Source organism: Dermacentor variabilis, chromosome 5 (genome assembly GCF_050947875.1).
Source record: "Dermacentor variabilis isolate Ectoservices chromosome 5, ASM5094787v1, whole genome shotgun sequence".
Lineage (NCBI taxonomy): Eukaryota > Metazoa > Arthropoda > Arachnida > Ixodida > Ixodidae > Dermacentor > Dermacentor variabilis.
Window position 1 is genome coordinate 100,694,420 of NC_134572.1, and position 19,149 is coordinate 100,713,568.

General features: G+C 49.4%; 1 protein-coding gene across 4 annotated transcripts in view; it reads left to right on the forward strand.

Moving 5' to 3' along the window:
• The window catches only part of Wdr37 (WD repeat domain 37), a 200,107-nt gene that overhangs the window by 25,094 nt on the left and 155,864 nt on the right, over positions 1-19,149 (forward strand). For 3 of the 4 annotated variants that reach the window (XM_075693203.1, XM_075693202.1, XM_075693204.1), the window contains exon 3: positions 13,738-13,808. The exons of the other annotated variant lie outside the window; for it this stretch is intronic. In XM_075693203.1, coding sequence (XP_075549318.1) covers positions 13,738-13,808 — 71 coding nt within the window. The remainder of the gene's footprint in view (positions 1-13,737; positions 13,809-19,149) is intronic. 4 annotated transcript variants of the gene reach the window in all.

Consider the following 19,149-nt stretch of genomic DNA (forward strand, 5'->3'; position numbering starts at 1 on the left):
CTTCGATCTCCGCTTCGCATGCTTCGAGAATCATGGGAAGGTAGGGGCGACGACCCAGTCGTGGTGGAGTACGTACTTAAGCTCCTCGAACGCTTAAGAAGGGCACAGGAATTGTCAGGTGAAGCAATGACAAAGGCCCAGCAGAGGGCCAAGGTTTATTATGATCGGACAGCCAGGGCCCGTCGTTTTGAGGTTGGCGATGAGGTCATGATATTGCGCACATCGCTAAACAACAAACTAGACGTGCAGTGGGAGGGCCCAGCACGAATTGTTCAGAAACTGTCGGACGTTAACTACGTGGTAAGTCTGCCAGGAAAGCGGAAAGCACAGCAAGTTTACCACTGTAATCTGCTCAAACCTTATAGACAAAGGGAAGCAGTGGTGTGCATGATGGTAAACGTTCCTGAAGAGCTTCCAGTCGAGCTTCCGGGACTAGGCTCAGTGACGAACAGGGAAGACACCGGTCAAGTCATTAGTGACCTTATCAGTAAAGCACCGCTGTCGCCTGAGCAGAAAACCGAACTACACCAGCTATTACAAGAGTTTCAAGGTCTGTTCTCTGAGAGGCCTGGTAGGACTTCTGTACTTACTCATGATATAGAACTTACCTCCACAGAGCCAGTACGATCCAAGGCGTATCGGGTGTCACCCCGCCAGAGCGATATTATGGAGGCTGAGGTAAAGAAAATGCTACAGCTCGGTGTTATTGAGGCAGGTGAGAGTGATTATACCTCCCCTTTGATTTTAGTTGAGGTACCGGGCAAGGAACCTCGTCCTTGCGTCGACTACCGCAGGCTTAATTCCATCACTAAGGATCAAATTTATCCGATCCCTAACATCGAGGAGCGCCTTGAGAAAGTTAGTAGCGCTCAGTTTATTTCCACCCTAGATCTTGTCAGGGGTTATTGGCAGGTTCCACTTACAGAAGAGGCTAGTAGGTATGCGGCGTTCATTTCACCAATGGGAACATTCCGTCCTAAAGTGTTGAGTTTTGGTTTGAAGAACGCGCCATACTGTTTTTCAAGCCTCATGGATAAAGTGTTGCGGGGACAGCAAGAATTCGCTTTACCGTATCTAGACGACGTAGCGATATTCTCCGCATCCTGGTCTGAGCATATGACACACTTGCGGGCAGTGCTAACCCGCCTGCGCGAAGCAGGCTTGACAGTAAAGGCTCCTAAGTGCCAGTTAGCACAGGCCGAGGTTGTCTACCTCGGTCACGTGATTGGTCAGGGTCGTCGCCGCCCCTCTGAAATAAAAGTGGCCGCTGTGCGAGACTTTCCGCAACCGCGCACCAAGACCGATATTCGGTCGTTCTTGGGTGTCGCCGGCTACTATCAGAGGTACATCCCTAGGTACTCTGATATCGCGGCTCCCCTGACGGATGCTCTAAGAAAAACAGAGCCTCAAACAGTCGTCTGGGACGAGACCAAGGAAAGAGCTTTTAGCGCCCTAAAGAGTGCCCTAACAAGCCAGCCTGTGCTACGATCGCCAGACTATACAAAAGGGTTCATTGTTCAGTGCGATGCTAGTGAGCGAGGCATGGGCGTTGTACTGTGCCAACGGGAAAATGGAGAAGTAGAACACCCCGTCCTGTATGCTAGTCGTAAGCTGACCAGTCGTGAGCAGGCGTATAGCGCCACCGAGAAAGAGTGTGCGTGTCTCGTGTGGGCCGTTCAGAAATTGTCATGCTATCTAGCCGGCTCGAGGTTTATCATTGAGACGGATCACTGCCCTCTCCAATGGCTGCAGACCATCTCTCCCAAAAATGGCCGCCTCCTGCGCTGGAGCCTCGCTTTACAACAATATTCCTTTGAGGTGCGTTACAAAAAGGGGAGTCTCAACGGTAACGCCGATGGCTTAAGTCGAAGCCCCTAACGTAGGAATCAGCCTCAAAATTGTTTGTTACTGATGTTTTTCTTCCTGAGGCAGGATTTTTTTTTAACATATTGCTTTTGTTTAGTGTTTCAAAGTGATGATATGCTTTCTAGTGCAATTTTTCAATTTGTGGACGCGTTCTGAGTGATGCTAGACTACTGTAAGGAACTAGGCAGTGGTATAAAAAGGGGAAAGAGCCTGGCAGGGCTTAGTGAGGGTTGTGCCGTGCTTGCTGACTGAGCGGTTGAGTTTCAGCGTAGTTCTAACGCTTGCCGGGAACGAGAACAAAAATGTGAACTCTCCCGAAGTCACTTTGCAGTGTCCCGTGCGAACCTGAACAAGAGAACGAGGCCTTCTCTGTGCGCTGCGCTCAAGAAACGTCGAGGGACGCCCGACTTCGATTATGAGCATCATCGAGCGACATCCCTCCGGACAGCGGATGCAGTCCCCTGTCCATCGGGATCTCCTTCCCCCGGCGGGGCGGTCTGTTGCGTTTCGCCTGCGACACGTGGTTTTGCCGGCGCGACTGCGGCGGGGCGGCGGACATTTTGGCCCGATCGTCGTCACCGCAACACTCATCGCCAGGTGTTTCCAGGCGCGTCTGCGGCGATGCGACCGCCTAGGGACCCTCCTCGCATTCCAGTCATTGTGCCCGAAACAGGCGATGCCAAAGCAGGGATCTCATTCCAGTTATTGGGCCCGAAACAGGCGATGCCAAAGCAGGGATCTCGTTCCAGTCATTGTGCCCGAAACAGGCGATGCCAAAGCAGGGATCTCATTCCAGTTATTGGGCCCGAAACAGGCGATGCCAAAGCAGGGATCTCGTTCCAGTCATTGTGTCCGACCGGCAGCGCCACGACAGGGTGCTACGAGATCGTGCGCAGCGCCACGACCAGGTGCTACGAGATCGTGCGCAGCGCCACGACCAGGTGCTACGAGATCGTGCGCAGCGCCACGACCGGGTGCTACGAGATCGTGCGCAGCGCCACGACAGGGTGCTACGAGATCGTGCGCAGCGCTACGACAGTGTGCGTCACCATTAGCCCATTGTACATTCACGTGCTCGTCTTTTGAGGGGTTCCTTCTTGCCCTCAACTGCGAGAGTATAAAAACAGCTGCCCCCGGACGCCAAAAGGGAGGGCTCCGATTTCTTCTGTTGAGTGAAGTGCTCTCCCGTCTCTCTACTTCGGTCAAACCTGACCACCAACTCTTTGCGATGTTAAAATAAACAAGTTGTTTCGTTGTTACCAGTCGACTCATGCTTTGCCGGGACCTCCGGATGCTTCCAGTTGTACCCCAGGCCGCCAGGCCAACGCTACCCTTGGGGCTTGCGACCCAGGTACAACCACGGGCGTCAGCGCCGAGTTCCCAACAGATCGTACCAGCAGTCGGATCCAAACACGCAGTACTCGGGAGTTCATGGCCGCCGGCGATATTTTTTTTTTTTTTTGAGCCGATTGTGAGCTCTGGAGTCGCCGAGCTTGTGTATCGTGGTGTACGATGAAAGCGCGAAACTTAGTGACGTATTGTGACTGCATTTGGTCCGACCACGATCACCCGGCGCTCACCCGAGGCTCGAAAAAGCGGTGGCATGGTGCGCGTTCCGAATATCGCATTTCGCTCGCTGAGCACTGTGCATTTCCGACGCTGCTTTGTTTTCGCCTAGTTGCCCTAACGTGTTCCATGCGAATTTCGTGTCTTCGCCACCACAGGTGCAACGTTTCCGGAGCTTGGGCACCGAAGGCGAACACAGATTTGTAACCGTCATTCTGCCGTCATTCAGTGGCTCAGTCTTTTTTTTTTTTTAAGGTATAATTTCCTTCCTCCCGCTTCCAACTGCGTCTGGTACGTGACTGTTTGCTGTGCATCGACAGCGACGAAAGTGAACGCAGCGGCACGTTCACGCTTGCCGTCAACGCCGGCTCTCTTCGCGCTTAGCTGTGAAAAATAGACCAAGACTGAAGATCACACCAGTTTCTAAGACGTTATGATACCGAAACATCGCAAAAAAAAGTTACACCGAACAGAGAACGGGAACTTAGCGACGCATGTGCATCGGCGAAGCAGCGCGAGAATCCCCCCCCCCCCCCCCAAAAAAAAAAGAAAGAAGAAAGAAGGGAGAGGTACGTCTCTCTTCTGTCCTTAATTTGTGTTCCGCTTCGCCTGTTTACATGATTAAATGCGCGACAATGTAAACGTGTGCATGAAAATGAAATCCGTAAAATAACTGCTGGTGTTCCGCATCGTAGCTTGCCGCGGTGAGCTCTGTTTGCAGGGTGTCCTTGCATGGCAATTTTCACTTGTTTTCTACTTTATATGGTACCTTATGCCACGAATATAAGCTGCCTCGCACAAGCGGCAACATTTCTCCGGAGCAGACACACGAGAATGCGTTTTTGAGTACGCCAGGCCTTAAAAACCGTAGTGCCAAATCACTGGGAGCGCCTTGTGCGCCTTCGTGGTGTCGTCTGCTTCGCACGCCTGAGCTCCTGCTGCTGCCGTTCGCGGCGCTGTTCGCCAGCGCGTCGCTGGCGCCTTACGACGGCCGCCCCGTGCATGTAGTCTTTTTCTATGTTACTGCTTGTCCCTCTGTTAGCGTTCATTGTGGTCCTGGGTAGTATTTCCGTTCCTTCTAGTATGTTCACTATACTTCTAGTAGCGTTCTAGGATGGCCGGCTACATAATTGGTTGGTTGTCTTATATGTTAACAACAGGACCTTGAAAAAAAAAGACAGCGAGTGATAGCTTAAACATGTAGGTAATTATTTTTTTTTTCACAGAAGACCGCAATATCATGTACTTTCGTAATATCATATACGAAAATTGGGCAATTTTATGCAAGTGCGCCGTGGTATATAGCGAGGACAGCGTATTCCTCTCGCAGTGCCCTGATGACGATCGTTGCTGTAATATATAATGGACGAGAAACGCACGAGAAGCTTCGTTGCGGAATTCTATCCTTGCACGGGCAACCGGCCTCGTTGCGCAATTTTTCTCCGAAGCGCGTCGTTGCACGAACCCTTATTAAATCCTCCCACGGGCGCGCATAATTGCGTGCACTTTTGGGCGTCGGTATCAAATTCCACTCGCGTCCATCTGCGGCATTCAGCAGGCTTCGCCGCTGCAAACGTTGTGCTAATTGCGAAGCGCGGTGCGATACGGGAGCTGGACGCGAGTGGGTGTTGCGAGACTCAGCTGTGTACGCTGCTGCATTAACTGTATGTATAATTCGTTGCTCATAGCCTCTGTACCTAGCACATATAGCCTCTCTGTACATAGTAATCAATGTGACCTGCACAAATGATCGAGCGTTTTTCTTTGGGGAGCTCGTATGCGATGCTAATCACTCGTTAACATGCACAAGGTTACCTTTAAAAAAAAAAATGTCACGGCACCAAGATTTATTGGGTAATGAACTGGTATTTAGGGGTTTAAAAAAAAGGCGTTCGTGCGCACATGTGTGGAATAAAAATGGCTGGAGACGGGGTCACTAAATGGCGTTCATCTGTATCTGCATTCCTGTAAGCAAGCTCTTTTTTTTTTTTCAAGAACTTTGATACGACGCTGCAAATGTGCTAAACACACGTATGGAGCAACACGTGGTTCTAAATATGGAGAGAGCCGTATCCCCCCCCCCCCCTTAATGCTTATCCGCTATATACCCAAAATATTTGTTCTCATATATTTACCCAACAGAAGAGTAGGAGGCGGGCTGCAACTTGTGATGTGCAACAGCCGGTACCATTTTCTCTCTCAACTATTTAATGTTCCTTCTTAAGCGTGAAGCGTTGTGCTCGGTCACTCTTTCCGTAGCCCCCCCTACCCCCCCCCCCTTCTACTACGGCGTGCCTCATTATGAAATCGTGGTTTTGGCACGTGAAACCCCAGAATTCAATTACTCGGTCACTCTTTGTATTGGAGGACATCCGCGGCCTCAAGGTGAAACGAGGGCGTTAACAGGAAGAAGAACTAACGCTTCTCGTGAGGTACGTAATTTCATCACTTAAAAATAGGCTCTGCGTATGCTGTAAGAATATTCAACATTTAATCGGCTTTTAATGTATTCAACATTTAATCGGCATTTAATGTATTAGTACATTTTGCACTAATACTACAGGAAGTTATCTATCTCACTCTGACTGCCCGAAATCGAACAACTCGTGCGCCTATGGTAAACAGAAAAACAAACAAAAAAGTTAACAAATGTCATATTTTATCACTTCTTTCTTCGTTACTTTTTGTGAGCGTTCCAATGACAATACATTGTCGCATTCTGGATGTGCTTCTAAGAATTGTGTATGTGTGTACGTGTGTGTGTATGCCAACTCTTTTGGAGCCTTTGTAGGGGTAAGTTATCACACATTTAGCTCTATTTTTACGCTAAAGCTACAGAGAGAACGGAGGAAGAGGAGAACGAAGTGGCGTTTAATTGTCTTTGCAGCGTCACGGTGTCGGCGCTGCCCCTTTTCATCAGTTCATCTTTAAACAAACGCACCCCATCCTAACAGTTTTGGTGGACGGTGCGGGGTAAAACAACGGCGCCCCCGAAAGAACGACGACGAACCGCCCACAGAAGCGCACTTCGTTCTCCTCTTCCTCCGTTCTCTCTGTAGCTCTAGCGTGACGATATATTTCTTACATATTTCTTTCTATTCTCATAGTGTCACAGTTCTGTTGCCATTTCGCACGCTTAACTCGGCGTCCGCTGCACCTCGGCCCATTGCAAAGGGGGCGTCCGCGAAGTCGTCGCCCGTCGTCGTTCCTCGTTCGAAAATGTCTCCCGCGCCGGCGGCGAGTCGTCCTTCAGCTACGCGCGAGGCTGCCGCACCGTGCGTTAGTCTTCGTTTGCGCTTCGCAACCGTCGGAACCGCCGCGGTGTAGCACAATGGCTCCCCGCGGGCTCTTCGCTGGCAGCACAGCCACAACGCTGGCGACCGGCCGGCTGGCTATAGCTTGCCGTCTTCGGCTCCAATTTCGCGGTTCCTCGGGCAACGGGAGTCCAAATTTTCAGCCCCCTCCCCCCTTTCTGGCAGAGCAATTCCTGGCTTTCCTCGTCCGACCCACACAGCCCCTGGAGAACGGCGCACAGCGGGTCCACCGTCCATTTAGCCGCGGACCATTCTACGCAGTTCTACGCCGCCGCTCCCTGGAATCCTTTTCTCTCTCTCTCTCTCTCTCTCATCGTCATATGCCTGGAAGGGTTGGGTCGTCCCCCATCGACTGGCCTTGGGCAGCTTCCTTTCTAATGGCCTAATCCGTCCGCCTTTCGGATCTGCCGACTTCCGCCGGTTGACTTGATGGCAGTTACCCCTTTTTGCTGCCGATAATCCAATATCGGGTTTGTCTGACGCTGCACGGAATGAGATGTGATAGAGGGACGTTTAATGAAATAAAGGCGGACAGGCGGCCAGCGGAGCGTGTCTCAAGGGCGGCTTCTTTCCAGAGGGAGGAAGTGAAACGGGTATAGGGATAGCAGACAGAGAGAGAGATAGAGATAGACAGGGTTTTGTGCGTGGCAGGTTTCACGCGACAAGGATAGTGAAAATGAATCTATAGTGGTGCCATGTGGGGGCTTATATACGTGATGGCGTTTCGGCACCGGCTTATCGAGGGCAGTTATGGTAGGAGCCGACGGATTGCGTGTCAAAACAACTAATTGAATGAGAGGATGTTCGCTTTTGTTGGTGTCCTTGAATATAGTTTTTGGTCTTCCCTCTTTAAATAGGGAAAAAACAACGCGGCGAAGTTCGCGTATAAGTGGACGGCGCGACCTGGCTGGCTGTCGGTTAAGCAAGGACATCGTGGGTGCAACTGTCGTGGTTAGGAGAAAAGTAAAAGCACGGCTGCAAGCTGGGTCTTTGCCGCACCGTAACGGGACGAAAGGAAGGCTGATGTCACACGTTGAAACAGGCCAATTAATTACGGTCGACTTTTAATTTGCGAGGACATAAAAAAAATGTGCCAATTGGTGTACGCCTAGCCGTAGGTCGGCATATTTGTTCACGAGACTATAGCTCGCCCACGCTTCGCGCTCACTTCACAGGCAGAGTTTTAATGAGCGGCGAGCATTCTTGGTGGACCTGTGAACGGTAGTGGTGCTGTTAAGCGTATGCACGAAATTCGGGGATGGTGAGCTTGAGTGTGTAGACGTGGGTGTGAACGCGAGGGGTCTCTCGGTAAGTTTGAGTGGACGTGATCGCGCGTGACTGCCGACGAGTGTAAGTGCACATGAGTGTGAGTGAGGACTTAACCTACAAAAATATTGGTGAGTTAATGTGAGTATCCGCTTATTCTGCTGACATATGCATATAGCTTCGGATGGTGAGAAATGGTCTATAACTAACTAACTAAAATAAATAAATAGTACGAAGACATGCTTTCGTCTAACGTTCGTTGTTTTCGCGCAGGAGAAATTCTCCAAGTAACAAAGTCTTCGCTTACGTTTATATGTTGCTTAATTATAAACAGTTAATTCCCCAGCGGCCGCTGTCACACAGTATTGCTACGTATATGTTTATCCTAACGTTTCACCGTCCGTGGTCTTTAGTGTTTTGTGTTAATTTGACTAAGGATGACTCCACTCACACTATGGAATCTGTCTGTCAACAACTTCAGATGTGTGATCCACTAGTACGTTAATACTTTCATAGCCGTTTCGGTTGGCGATGTTGCACGCCGCCAGCGTCTGTCGCACCTATCGCCAGGAATGAGAAAAAAAAGAGTACCCCCAGTTCCCGTCGGGATCGAACCCCGGCGCGTATTTCCAATCGCTGGTAGGTACAGCGGGGCATGACACTTGCGGAGACGACGGACGTTTGCGCGCATGCGCGAGTAAGAGCGGGTGAGAGAGAGGAAATGTGGGGACTTTTGCTCCTTGGATATACGACTCTGCCTAGGCACTACGGAGGAGTTTCTTAGCGCGTGTTGTATGCGCTTGTCTCTAGGCGCGCCGGCAGAAGTCGCGGGCCGCGATTGGGCTGAACCTGGCATCGCAAGGTGGCGGCTCGACGCAATTATATTTATTCAATCGTGTTGTTTGCTAATGGAAACAACGTGTCACTATTTCGCATTATTGGCGGCGTCTCCAGGGCACCAAAGCGTGCACGGGGACATCAAAGCTAAAAGCTGGACTTTCTAAGAAGCCCGTAGATCCTGCGCCGCCTGCTTTAATATAACCTCAGCTGCTCTCCTGAGGCCTCCGTTTGCCGGTTACATGTGCCCTCCTGGAGCAGTGCTTGTAAAAAAATGCAATCTATCATCGCGACTAACAAAGTGACCCACGACTTATACAACACCAGTCAGAACCTTGCCCCTTACAGTGATTACCAAAAGGGGTGCCCGTCTCCAGTGCCTCACCGCTCGGGTAGTCAGGCGGCGGAGCGTAAACTCGACCCCCCTCTGCCATGCCCGCACGCCTATGGACAAACGCACGCTACACCACCGCAAAGGGCAGGCACAGTCACATAAGAGACTTTTATCGTGTCCGCTATTCCGGCAAACCGGGGCGGTTTGGGCGGATTACCGGATCGTCGGGGGCGTAAACGTGAGCGGCCGGAGCGGGGCAGCCGCCTGGTGTTGTAGAGCTCTATCAGACAAACACAGAGCTAAAATTACAGTAACCTACTTTATTCTTCTTCGCTGCTGGTGCAAATTTTCGGCAGTGGCGTAATTGTGTTCACAATTAAGCCGCTGTCGAAAACTTACACCCCAGCTAAGAAGAATATAGTAATTGGCTCTGTGTTTAGGTGGTTGAGCTTTGCACCACCAGCTGGCGCCACCAATCTGGCCGCTCACGTTTTAAGCCCCCGACCAACCGGTAATCCGCCCAAACCGCCCCGGTTTGCCGGAATAGCGGACACGCTAATTGTCTCTATATTATAGGAGGAAAGGCCCCCAGATATTCCCTCTCGCACCCGCTCTTACTCGCGCCTGCGCAGAAACGTCGAGCGCCGTCAAAAGCGCCACGCTCCGCTGTACCTACTAGCAATTGTAAAAACGCAACCCGGGTACTGTGCGCGGGAGTGAGCTACTCTACCACTCCTCCACGCCAGCGCTTGCTAGCTTGCAGCGAAAACATGCACCATGCACGCGTCCTAGCGCGTGAGGAGACAGGCGATGGATGGATGGATATTATGAGCGTCCCCTTTGGAACGGGGCGGGGAGTTGAGCCACCAAGCTTTTGCTATTATACTGCCTGATGCCCTACCTAGGTTAAAGAAGAAAAGAAAAAAGAAAGAAAAAGCCTACGAACTCCCACAACCAAATTTTCTGACCCCCTATTGCGAACTTTGCTTTTGTACGTCTCCGTTTCTTTTGCCGTTTCCCTAATTTTCTTCCACCAATCTTCCCATTGCCTCTTACTAATCTCGATTGCGGACGTGTTACTTTTGCCCTGCTCTCGCTTAACCCAGGGGCTCCAAGGAGGCCAGTGGTGCTTAAATCGACCGCTGGGGAGATGTCTTCACATTCTAATAAAACATGCTCCATCGTTTCCCTAGTTTTACCGCAGCAAGCACATGCTTCTTCCTCCTTCTTATATCTCGCTTTATAGGTGCCTGTTCTAAGGCATCCCGATCTCGCTTCGAAAAGTAATGAGCTTCCCTTTGAGTTATCATCAATTGTTTCTTTCCTGATTTCCTTTTTTCCTCTTGAGTAGTTACTCGCGGCAGGTTTCTTTTCCATTGCCGCCACCCATGAGATTATTTCAGCCTCTCTGACTTCGCGCTTGACCTTCTTTGTTGCTGTGTTGCCCACCCCACAGGCCGCATACTTGCTGGTAAGCTTCCTAGTTCTTTTCCTCCACTGTGAATCAATGTTTTTCCTGTACAGATACCTCAACGCTCTCCCGGCCCATTTACTTTCTTCCATATTCCTCAATCGTTCTTCATAATCAATTTTACTGTGAGCTTCCCTCACCTCAAAACTAGTCCAGCCCATATCACCCTGCATAGCTTTATTTGTAGTCTTCCCGTGAGCGCCCAATGCGAGGCGACCCACTGACCTTTGGTTCCCGTCGAGCCCTGATTATACCCCTGATTTATAGCAAACAACCGCATTTCCAAAAGTAAGTCCTGGAACCATTACACCTTTCAACATACCTCGGAGGGCCTCGTACCTATTGTATGCCCATAGCGCTCTGTGCTTCCATTATGGTTGCATTTCTCTTCCCCTTTACTGTTATGGTTTTTTCCTGTGTTTCCATTTATCTATTGTCTTCGTTTATCCACATACCAACGTATTTATATTCTCTTACCCGAGGTATTTCCGGGCCCTGTATTGCCAACGTCTGTTCACTGTTTTCCTTGAATACCATAACACCTGATTTTCTAACGCTAAATTTCAAACCTAAATTCAGTTCACGACAACTGCAACTAATGTAACCGCAATGTTTACTGGGGAGCGCAGGCGATGAACGCTATGCACGAAGGCGAGCTTTCGGTAGAAACGGGGCGGCCCTCTTACGTGGGCCGATTCCAGAGATGGTGCACAACCGCGCCAGAAATTACATCATTTTCAGGTTTCTGTTATTGTTTCGCACTTTTAATATTTCAGTCTGCGAAGCTTTAACGTAAAAGGCGTGCGCTGTCGGTGTTTTGTTTCATGACATTTGTTAGTGGGCTGTCGTTCTCAAAATTCCGAGGAATGACTTTGTCAACAATGTAAGGCAAGGTATGAGCAACAGTAGTCACAGAATGGTGTGGCAATATAACCCCTATATACCGCATGTCATATAGCAAGGCGTGGAATACACATATCCCTAAACGTGTGCGGCAGTTTTCGCTCACGGTGCGCCGGCGCCGGATTTTCCGCGACGCGATTTTTAACGGGCTATCGCGTTACAAATTAAATTTCAACTCGCTGGCGTGTTGATATATATTGACGTCGTTGGCTGACGTACGCTAAAGGAACGCCGGACAAGAGGGGGCTCAGCTAAGCGCAAAACAAATGACGCACTCTGTTGGCTGAACAACACGATTCAGCGGCCATTGTTTTGTCATTTGACAAACAGCTGTCGACTGGCCCCATGTTGTTTTTTCCATTAAAGGGAATGATGTGGACATCAGTAAGCGACAGCTCAGGGTCACGACTGAAAAATATTGTTGCGCGGTCGCTAAAGGATTCAATCTGCCGTTACTCCGTACTTTCACCGCGCCCGGTTTTAGCGTTAAACGCTGGCCTTCCGTTCTCACGGCCGTGACGCCTCGCGCAGCGTCATCAGAAACCTGCAGAAGTCAAACTCCGTCCGCTGCGGGATAAAAAGAAGGAAAAAAAAAAAGAATCTAGCAAAGCGACACATCCTTTGTTGCCGAGTCACCTTTTAGAAGGATTCGTGGAATTGAGCTGCAGCGACAACGACGTACAGTACACTCTCCAACCTTCAGCGTCATATACTTCAAATACCGAAGGTTCTCTGCGCGTCTGTGTCTTGCTTCTACCGCGTCCAGGCGGTGTTCTTTTACGTAAACAAGGCGGCGCGTTAAGTTCGTCTTCGGGGCGCGCCGGCGCTCCGCTATTCTCTTTCCTCCGGTCCGCAGGAGAGCGCTAGGAGAGGAAGAGGAAATTCTTAATGGAAGGGAGGGGGTTGAAAATATTGGATAAAGTGCAGCTGTCTCTCCGAAGAGTGCATGTTCAACCGCGCTGCACAGGGGGGAATGGGAGTGAAGGGAGGGGTGAGAGGGACGCTACGCGCGAAGCCACCAGCACGAAGTGAGACAGAGGAAGAGAGGTGCGGGCGATGGGGCAGGAGAGAGAGATAGAGCAACAACAGGAGTTGGGCGCGGAGGCAGGCGTGAGAGAGAGCGGGCCTCCATTGGCCCACAGCCCGCGGGAGCGCAGGTGAAAGCGTGTAGAGGGGCGAGGCGGCGATGATGATGATGCGTCGGCGGCCGCCGCTAGCCGCTGCGTCGCGCGCGCGCTGTGCGGATATCGCGGCAAGCAGGCGGCGCGGATTCACTTTCTGTCCGCGGCTGCGTGCGCTCGGCCGCTCTTGACGCTGCGTGCCGGCGACGGTGTGACCGCTAGGAGAGGGAGAGTGCGTGCGGCGCGCTCGCTCGCTTCGCCGCGCGGCGGTGTCGGTTCTGTAAAAAAAAAAGTAGGTGATTTGTTGTCGTGTTGCTCGCGAAAGCCTCCCGGAAGCAACTGGTGGTGATACAGTGCCGCGAACGCCGGATCTGTGCTTGACTCCGCGGGTGTGTGAGCCCGCTCCTGCACTTCCCGTTTCGGTTAGAAGACGACGACGTGGTCACTTCGCGCACGTGGCTTCCGGATGCCGGCTGCGAGTTGCGCGTGCTGCCGCTGTCCCCTTTCTCCTCGACCGTCGCGATCGTCTCGGACGCCTCCGGCGTTGCTTCGAGCCTTCGGCGTCTTGTAGCCTTTGAGGACGGACGAAGAAAACAGAGTGACCTTCCTGCGCTTCGGACGTCGTCGTGGTTGTTGAACGCCGTTATCGTTTGCTTATCTCAGAGCGTAAAACGTCTTTTCTTTTTTGTCGGAGTGGAAAACTTCGCGCCTGAACTTTCAGACCGCATTTCTTTGGTTTTCTTTCTTTTTTTCTGTGCCTAGCGCTGAAAAGACGAAGTAGACGAAGTGTGCGTGCCGGTTTGCTTCGACGCATTTTTCGCCGTGTTTGATTGTTCGTGCGCGCGGGTGTGTGTGTGTGTGTGTGGTGTCCATGTGCGCTTTCCACGCCGCCAGCGCCATAGGCGAGTTGTCGACCCGTTCGTGAGTCTCAGTGGGCCTTCGTACTGACACAGAGAAGCCAGTAGCATAAGCCATGAACGCCGTCGTGGACGGTAACGGCCGCAAGCCGAGCGCGGGCTCTGACCAGCTGGCGTTCCTCTTGACTTTCTTGCACGGCAGGGGCCGCCTGTACGAGCTGTTCGGCCAGATCGAGAAAGAGTTCGAGTCGCTGTACGCCGAGAATCTCGCACGTGAGTACACGCGCGCGCTTTGCTCGCATGTCCTGCGTCGCATGCCGTCTCGTGCCGCACGTATCGTTGAACTTGATTAATAATCTTTTATACCCCCTGTCACGCGGCAAATATAATGTCATTGACAACGAATGACATTCGCTGGTAGTGCCATTCGTTTGCTGTCACACGGTTAAAACGTAATGACATTCGTCGAAAATGACATTTACAAACGAAATGAGGTCGCTAAACTCATTCGCATACGCTTTGGAACCGAATGTGTATCCTTAACACCACGAGTGTACCGGCGTTTCGCAAACGGCACATGCTTCTTTTTTTAAAACAAAACTATTAGTCTAGCAATTTTATTGCCTAATTATTACTTTAACGACAGTGACGTCCATCACGTGCGTAATTACAGAAAGCTACTCTCAATCTAGCGACTAGGCAGCCGTCTTTCGCTGCAGCAGTCGTGTTGTTTCGCATCGGCCGCGGCCACTTCGATTGACTTGACGTGAAACCATGCGCGTGTTTTCCTGGGGCACGCGCCAGTAATGAGGATATTAGGAGCCCGTATGCACGTCAGAACGGCGATGACATGTAACTGCCGTTCTCGTTCCACTTTAGCAGATGTAGCGGACGCGCCCGTCGAGCTTTTCGCCATGTTGATTGCCTTATCTTTGGCTTGGCTTGACTCGACTTCGTTGGCTATGTCGACAAGTTAGTGATCGAATACTACGGTGTGAAAGGGACGATCAAATATTCCAGTGCAATTTAGCATATTGAAAAAAAAACTATTGGGCAAAAGTGGGTGTGAGGCTCCTTTCACGTGTCATTTTTCTTTTTTAAACTATCGTCACTGACATCATTTTCAAGTGACCTTAATTCTCGCCGCGTGACAGCGCGCTGTGGTAATGACAGTGATCGAAACAGATGTCGTTTGTTGGAAATGATATTAGATTTGGCGTGTGACAGCGCGCTGTGGTAATGACAGTGATCGCAACAAATCTCATTTGTTGGAAATGATATTAGATTTGCCGTGTGACAGAGGTATTATGTAAGGAACAGTCGCAGGCTTGCTGCAATTAGTGGGGAAAAAAAAAAGCAAGATATCGTTCTTGCTTGAAAGACGAATAATTTACGAGGTTGAAAAGTGATCACTTCATTTGTGTATAGCGGGAGGAGCAACTTTCAGCAGTGACTGTGTTCAGTTGCCATTGAGAACGCACATGTGATCCAACAAAATCGGTTGATGCAGATTGCTGTGGGTGTGCTTCTGATCAAAACAAAACAGCTTTTTTTTTTTTTTTTTTTCGGCGAGTCGGGATAATCGCGATCAGAAATTATTTGCCGTTGATATGCGCGACGACCCTAGAGTGGGCGCTTGACACGCTACTAATTTTCACTCGATAGCTCTGAAGACAAAACCGAATTCTATAAAACGCACTTAGGCGACGGGGCTCCACGTTGTAATCAAGGATGAGGCGCGTTCGATGTGGTTCCGTCTTTGAAACTTTGGGGGAGAAAGAAGAAAGAGAATAAAAAAGAAAACAACCTCGCATATATGTTTTTTGTAACTTCCACTTATGCGCAGGTTTGGGACGTTGCGTTGATAATTGTGCGAAACTGCTGCGAGAACATGTTACAAAGATCGAAACTATATCTATCCCACATGTCTTGCAGGTAGATTCTGTACACAAAACGCCCGTGGCAGACCAAGTAACTTTGGAATACTTCGACTTGTTGCTTGGGCCAGAATAACACGTTTGTAACTGCGAACTGTGCTTGCGTTCTGGCTTGTCTAGTTTGAATGTTAGTTTAGTTAGATTGTATGATTGCGTTTCGAATTTTATTTTTCGTTTTCTTTCTGAATTTTTTTTTTATTTCCATACGACGGGATGCGAGCTGTGACGTCGCAAAAGTCTGCCATAAAGAACAGGGGCTCAGATGTACTCTCACAGCAACGACTCGGGCTAAGAGTCGTTATGACATAAAAGTTTCTCTCTCTCCCTGACAAGGAAGAGTGTGAGCCCTCAGCGATCACGTATAGGTTTAACGACATTCTTTGTGGTATGACAACCATATATAACAACATGTATAACATCATGGTCCCAACTTCTGACAGCGTAGGACTTACGTAACTCGTATGCATCGTCAGCCCTATATACGTTTCAACGTTGGGAACCGCATCTCGCCTCCTAATTGGCTGCCAGGTAGATATAGAATGCACAGCAGAGGAGCCAAAGAAACACTAGACAAACACACTGAGGAAGCGCTTTGCTCAAAACCAAGAGCGCGAGAAAAAAAAACGCTGAAGGCAGAGATGAACACCACAGCGCCCTTGGTTTGAGCAATGCAATTTACCAACAAGCTAGCCCAGGTATCCACTCTTAATTGAGACGACTTGTTTTTGTTAAGAGTGGCTTTTTCTCTGCAGTCCGTGATCGCCTGATGTCGAGAGGTCGCGCGAATGCCATTCTCAGATACTCTAGAAATAACCTATGTAGGCCGAGAAGAATCGAAATATCGGCAAAAATAGCTGCATTTCACGCGATATACAATCGCACGGCGCGCCTGAACAGATAATTCTATGCGTCGTCGTCGTCAGACAGGGTTGTGTTTCCTGTCGGCGTGGCGTGGACGTTCCCCAGAATGATCTAGAACTACTTGTCTTTGTTTGTTTTCTAGTTTGTTTCCCCCTTGACTAACGCGTTAAACGGCTTTGGTTCAGTGGTGTAGGATGCGACTTGGCTGCCAAGCGCCGTACACAACTTTTTGGTCGACCCTTATCAGAAGGAAGCAGTTGCGGATTTTACGAGAACAAGGGCTTTGAGGTGTATAGACGTTGCCTCGCAACTTGTTTAAGGAAAAGCTGGCCTAGCCAGGAACATTAAAAAATAATAATAAAGAGAGAGAGAGAGAGAGAGAGAGAGAGAGAGAGAGAGAGAGAGAGTACAATAGTTGTTTGGGAAGATCTGCCCACCTAGAAGTGTCGGACAGAAAGCGAGTGTTTTCTTTCTCTCTCTCTCCTTTTTTTCGATTCGTTGCCATTGGGTGAGGTTTATCAGTTTGAGCGATCGAATTGCCAAGTTCTGTGGGGATTGATCATTACCTTCGACTTTGGCCCTGGACGCACGCAGTCGCGTAGCTAACACCTTCCTTTAAAAGGTCATTAAAACGCAGGGATACATCGTTTTGAAACTAGTATATTCTTCTTTAAAACTAAATATTTATTTATTTGACAGAATAGGGGCTGGAGGCTGAACTAACTTCTTTTGTTGAATTTCGCGTCGAAGGAAGCGCGGTCGGTATGTCGATGCTACCGTCGCAGACTTCAAGGTATTTGTCTTATTTCGACCATTTCGGCGAACGAGGTCTCGACACTCACTGTGGTGTGTCAGTTTTAGAAAGCGCGCGCAGCCTCAAGCTCTGTGCCAAAAAAAAAAAAAAAAACATGGATCGCCACTGCAAGAAATATTGATGGTTGTTGACATTTTAGAGCGGTATGTGTGGCGATTTGGTGCCGAGCGGAAGGTCGTGTACGCGATTCTCCTATTTAAAAAAAAGAAAAAAAAAGCTTGCGTTAGGAAATTTCAGATGGCCAAGGTCGAATTCGCAGCCCTGCACTGACGACGTCTGTCAAGAATGATGATAAGTATAGTGTTCCTTGGCGCAAGGACCGGCCACGGCGTGACTGACTGCGCAGCTTCGTAACGCTAAACGCTTATCAGTTGTTGTCGTTCATTAGCAGTAGGTCACTAACGCATTAAATTTCGGTGCCCGTCAGCATGCAGTGGAGCGGAAACCAGGTGCGTTAAATGGATAAAAAACAAACAAACGAAGGAACGAACAGAAACAACGTTAAAGACAATTAGTCAAATTGCGCAAGTCCAATCGGTCGCCAGTCACGCCACACCTGTTGTCCTTGAAACTCCCGAGCGAGTGGCGCTTGGCGCTTCTTGGTTCGCCGTCGATCGACCAGCGCGCGTTGCGGTTGACCCGTGATGCGCGTCTGAATGGGTCGACAGCTTGCACGAAACGCCCACGTTGGGGGGGTTCTTGTCCACGCGCAACAAGTTGTGCCGTGGGCTATTTGGCCGTTTGCTTTTGGAGTATGTGTGCTTGCCTGCCATGTATTTGGCTACTTTGCGGCAGAAGTGCTATCCTTCGAGGCCTTCTGGCCGTCGTTACTCGTCTGCAACTATATTAAGTTACCTTTTGGAATCTTTTCGCATCAGTATCGGATGGCCAAGGCCTCCTGCGAGTATGATTGTTGCGTGGGTGCTCATACATTCACCGCTCCATGGTAGCTTATTACCTCAGGTGTACAATGCGTTTTTATTTCTCCGATGCGACGGTACAATGTTGCACCTTGGTTTGTGCGTCAATCAATCAATCAATCAATCAATCAATCAATCAATCAATCAATCAATCAATCAATCAATCAATCAATCAATCAATTATAGATTTACTGTACAATGTCGAAGAGGAGATACACGCAAAATATTAGGAACACTATAGCCTTTCCGGCTAGTATCCGGTTCAGAGTACTAGACGGTCACTGTAGCTCAGCCAGAAGCCTAATAAAGATGTATATACACTTATTAGAAAGCATTACATATTCGTCTAACAAGCGACAATATACACTTATTAGTAAGCATTACATATACGTTTAACAAGAGGCAATATACACTTTTTAGTAAGCATTACATATTCGTTTAACAAGAGGCAATACATTAAAACCCAAGAGGTCGGTTAGTGATTCGTCACTTCGTCTCTAGCGCGTCCTGCATGTCCATTTTGATTGGCGCGGGGAGTGGTCGTCCGTAGTTGTATACTGTTGCGGCAGCTTGGCTGTACCTGTCTACGTTTATTATCTCAGTCTATTGTTGGCTACATCTTGGCTAGCGTATAGACCCTTGGGGCACTGTGATTAGGGTACGAGATAAATCTGTTGTTTAGCTTTTATTAGTCAGTTACCCTCCCACAGTGTCCAAAAAAAAAAATGAAAACCGGCAAAGTCACTTTTACCGTGAAAGAGACGCTTGATAAAGCCAGAAAAAAAAAAAAAAAAGTGACAGACTGGTGGCGACGGCGCCTTGCAATTCCCCGCACCGTTTCCCCACGACGTCACGGATTTTGCGACTGCGTCTGCTCTCTGTAGTTAAATTTTCATTGGTAAAGATGGATTACACTGTGTTATAAAAAAAAAACAGAAACAAAAGAACCAAAGACTAAATTTCACAAGTTTCGAGAACCTTTACGGAGCCGCAACGGCCTAAGTACGACATGATGCATTGAAATCCGTGACGTCACACTTGACGCACCGGCGCTGGACTTACACCGCGAAATGAAAAAGAAA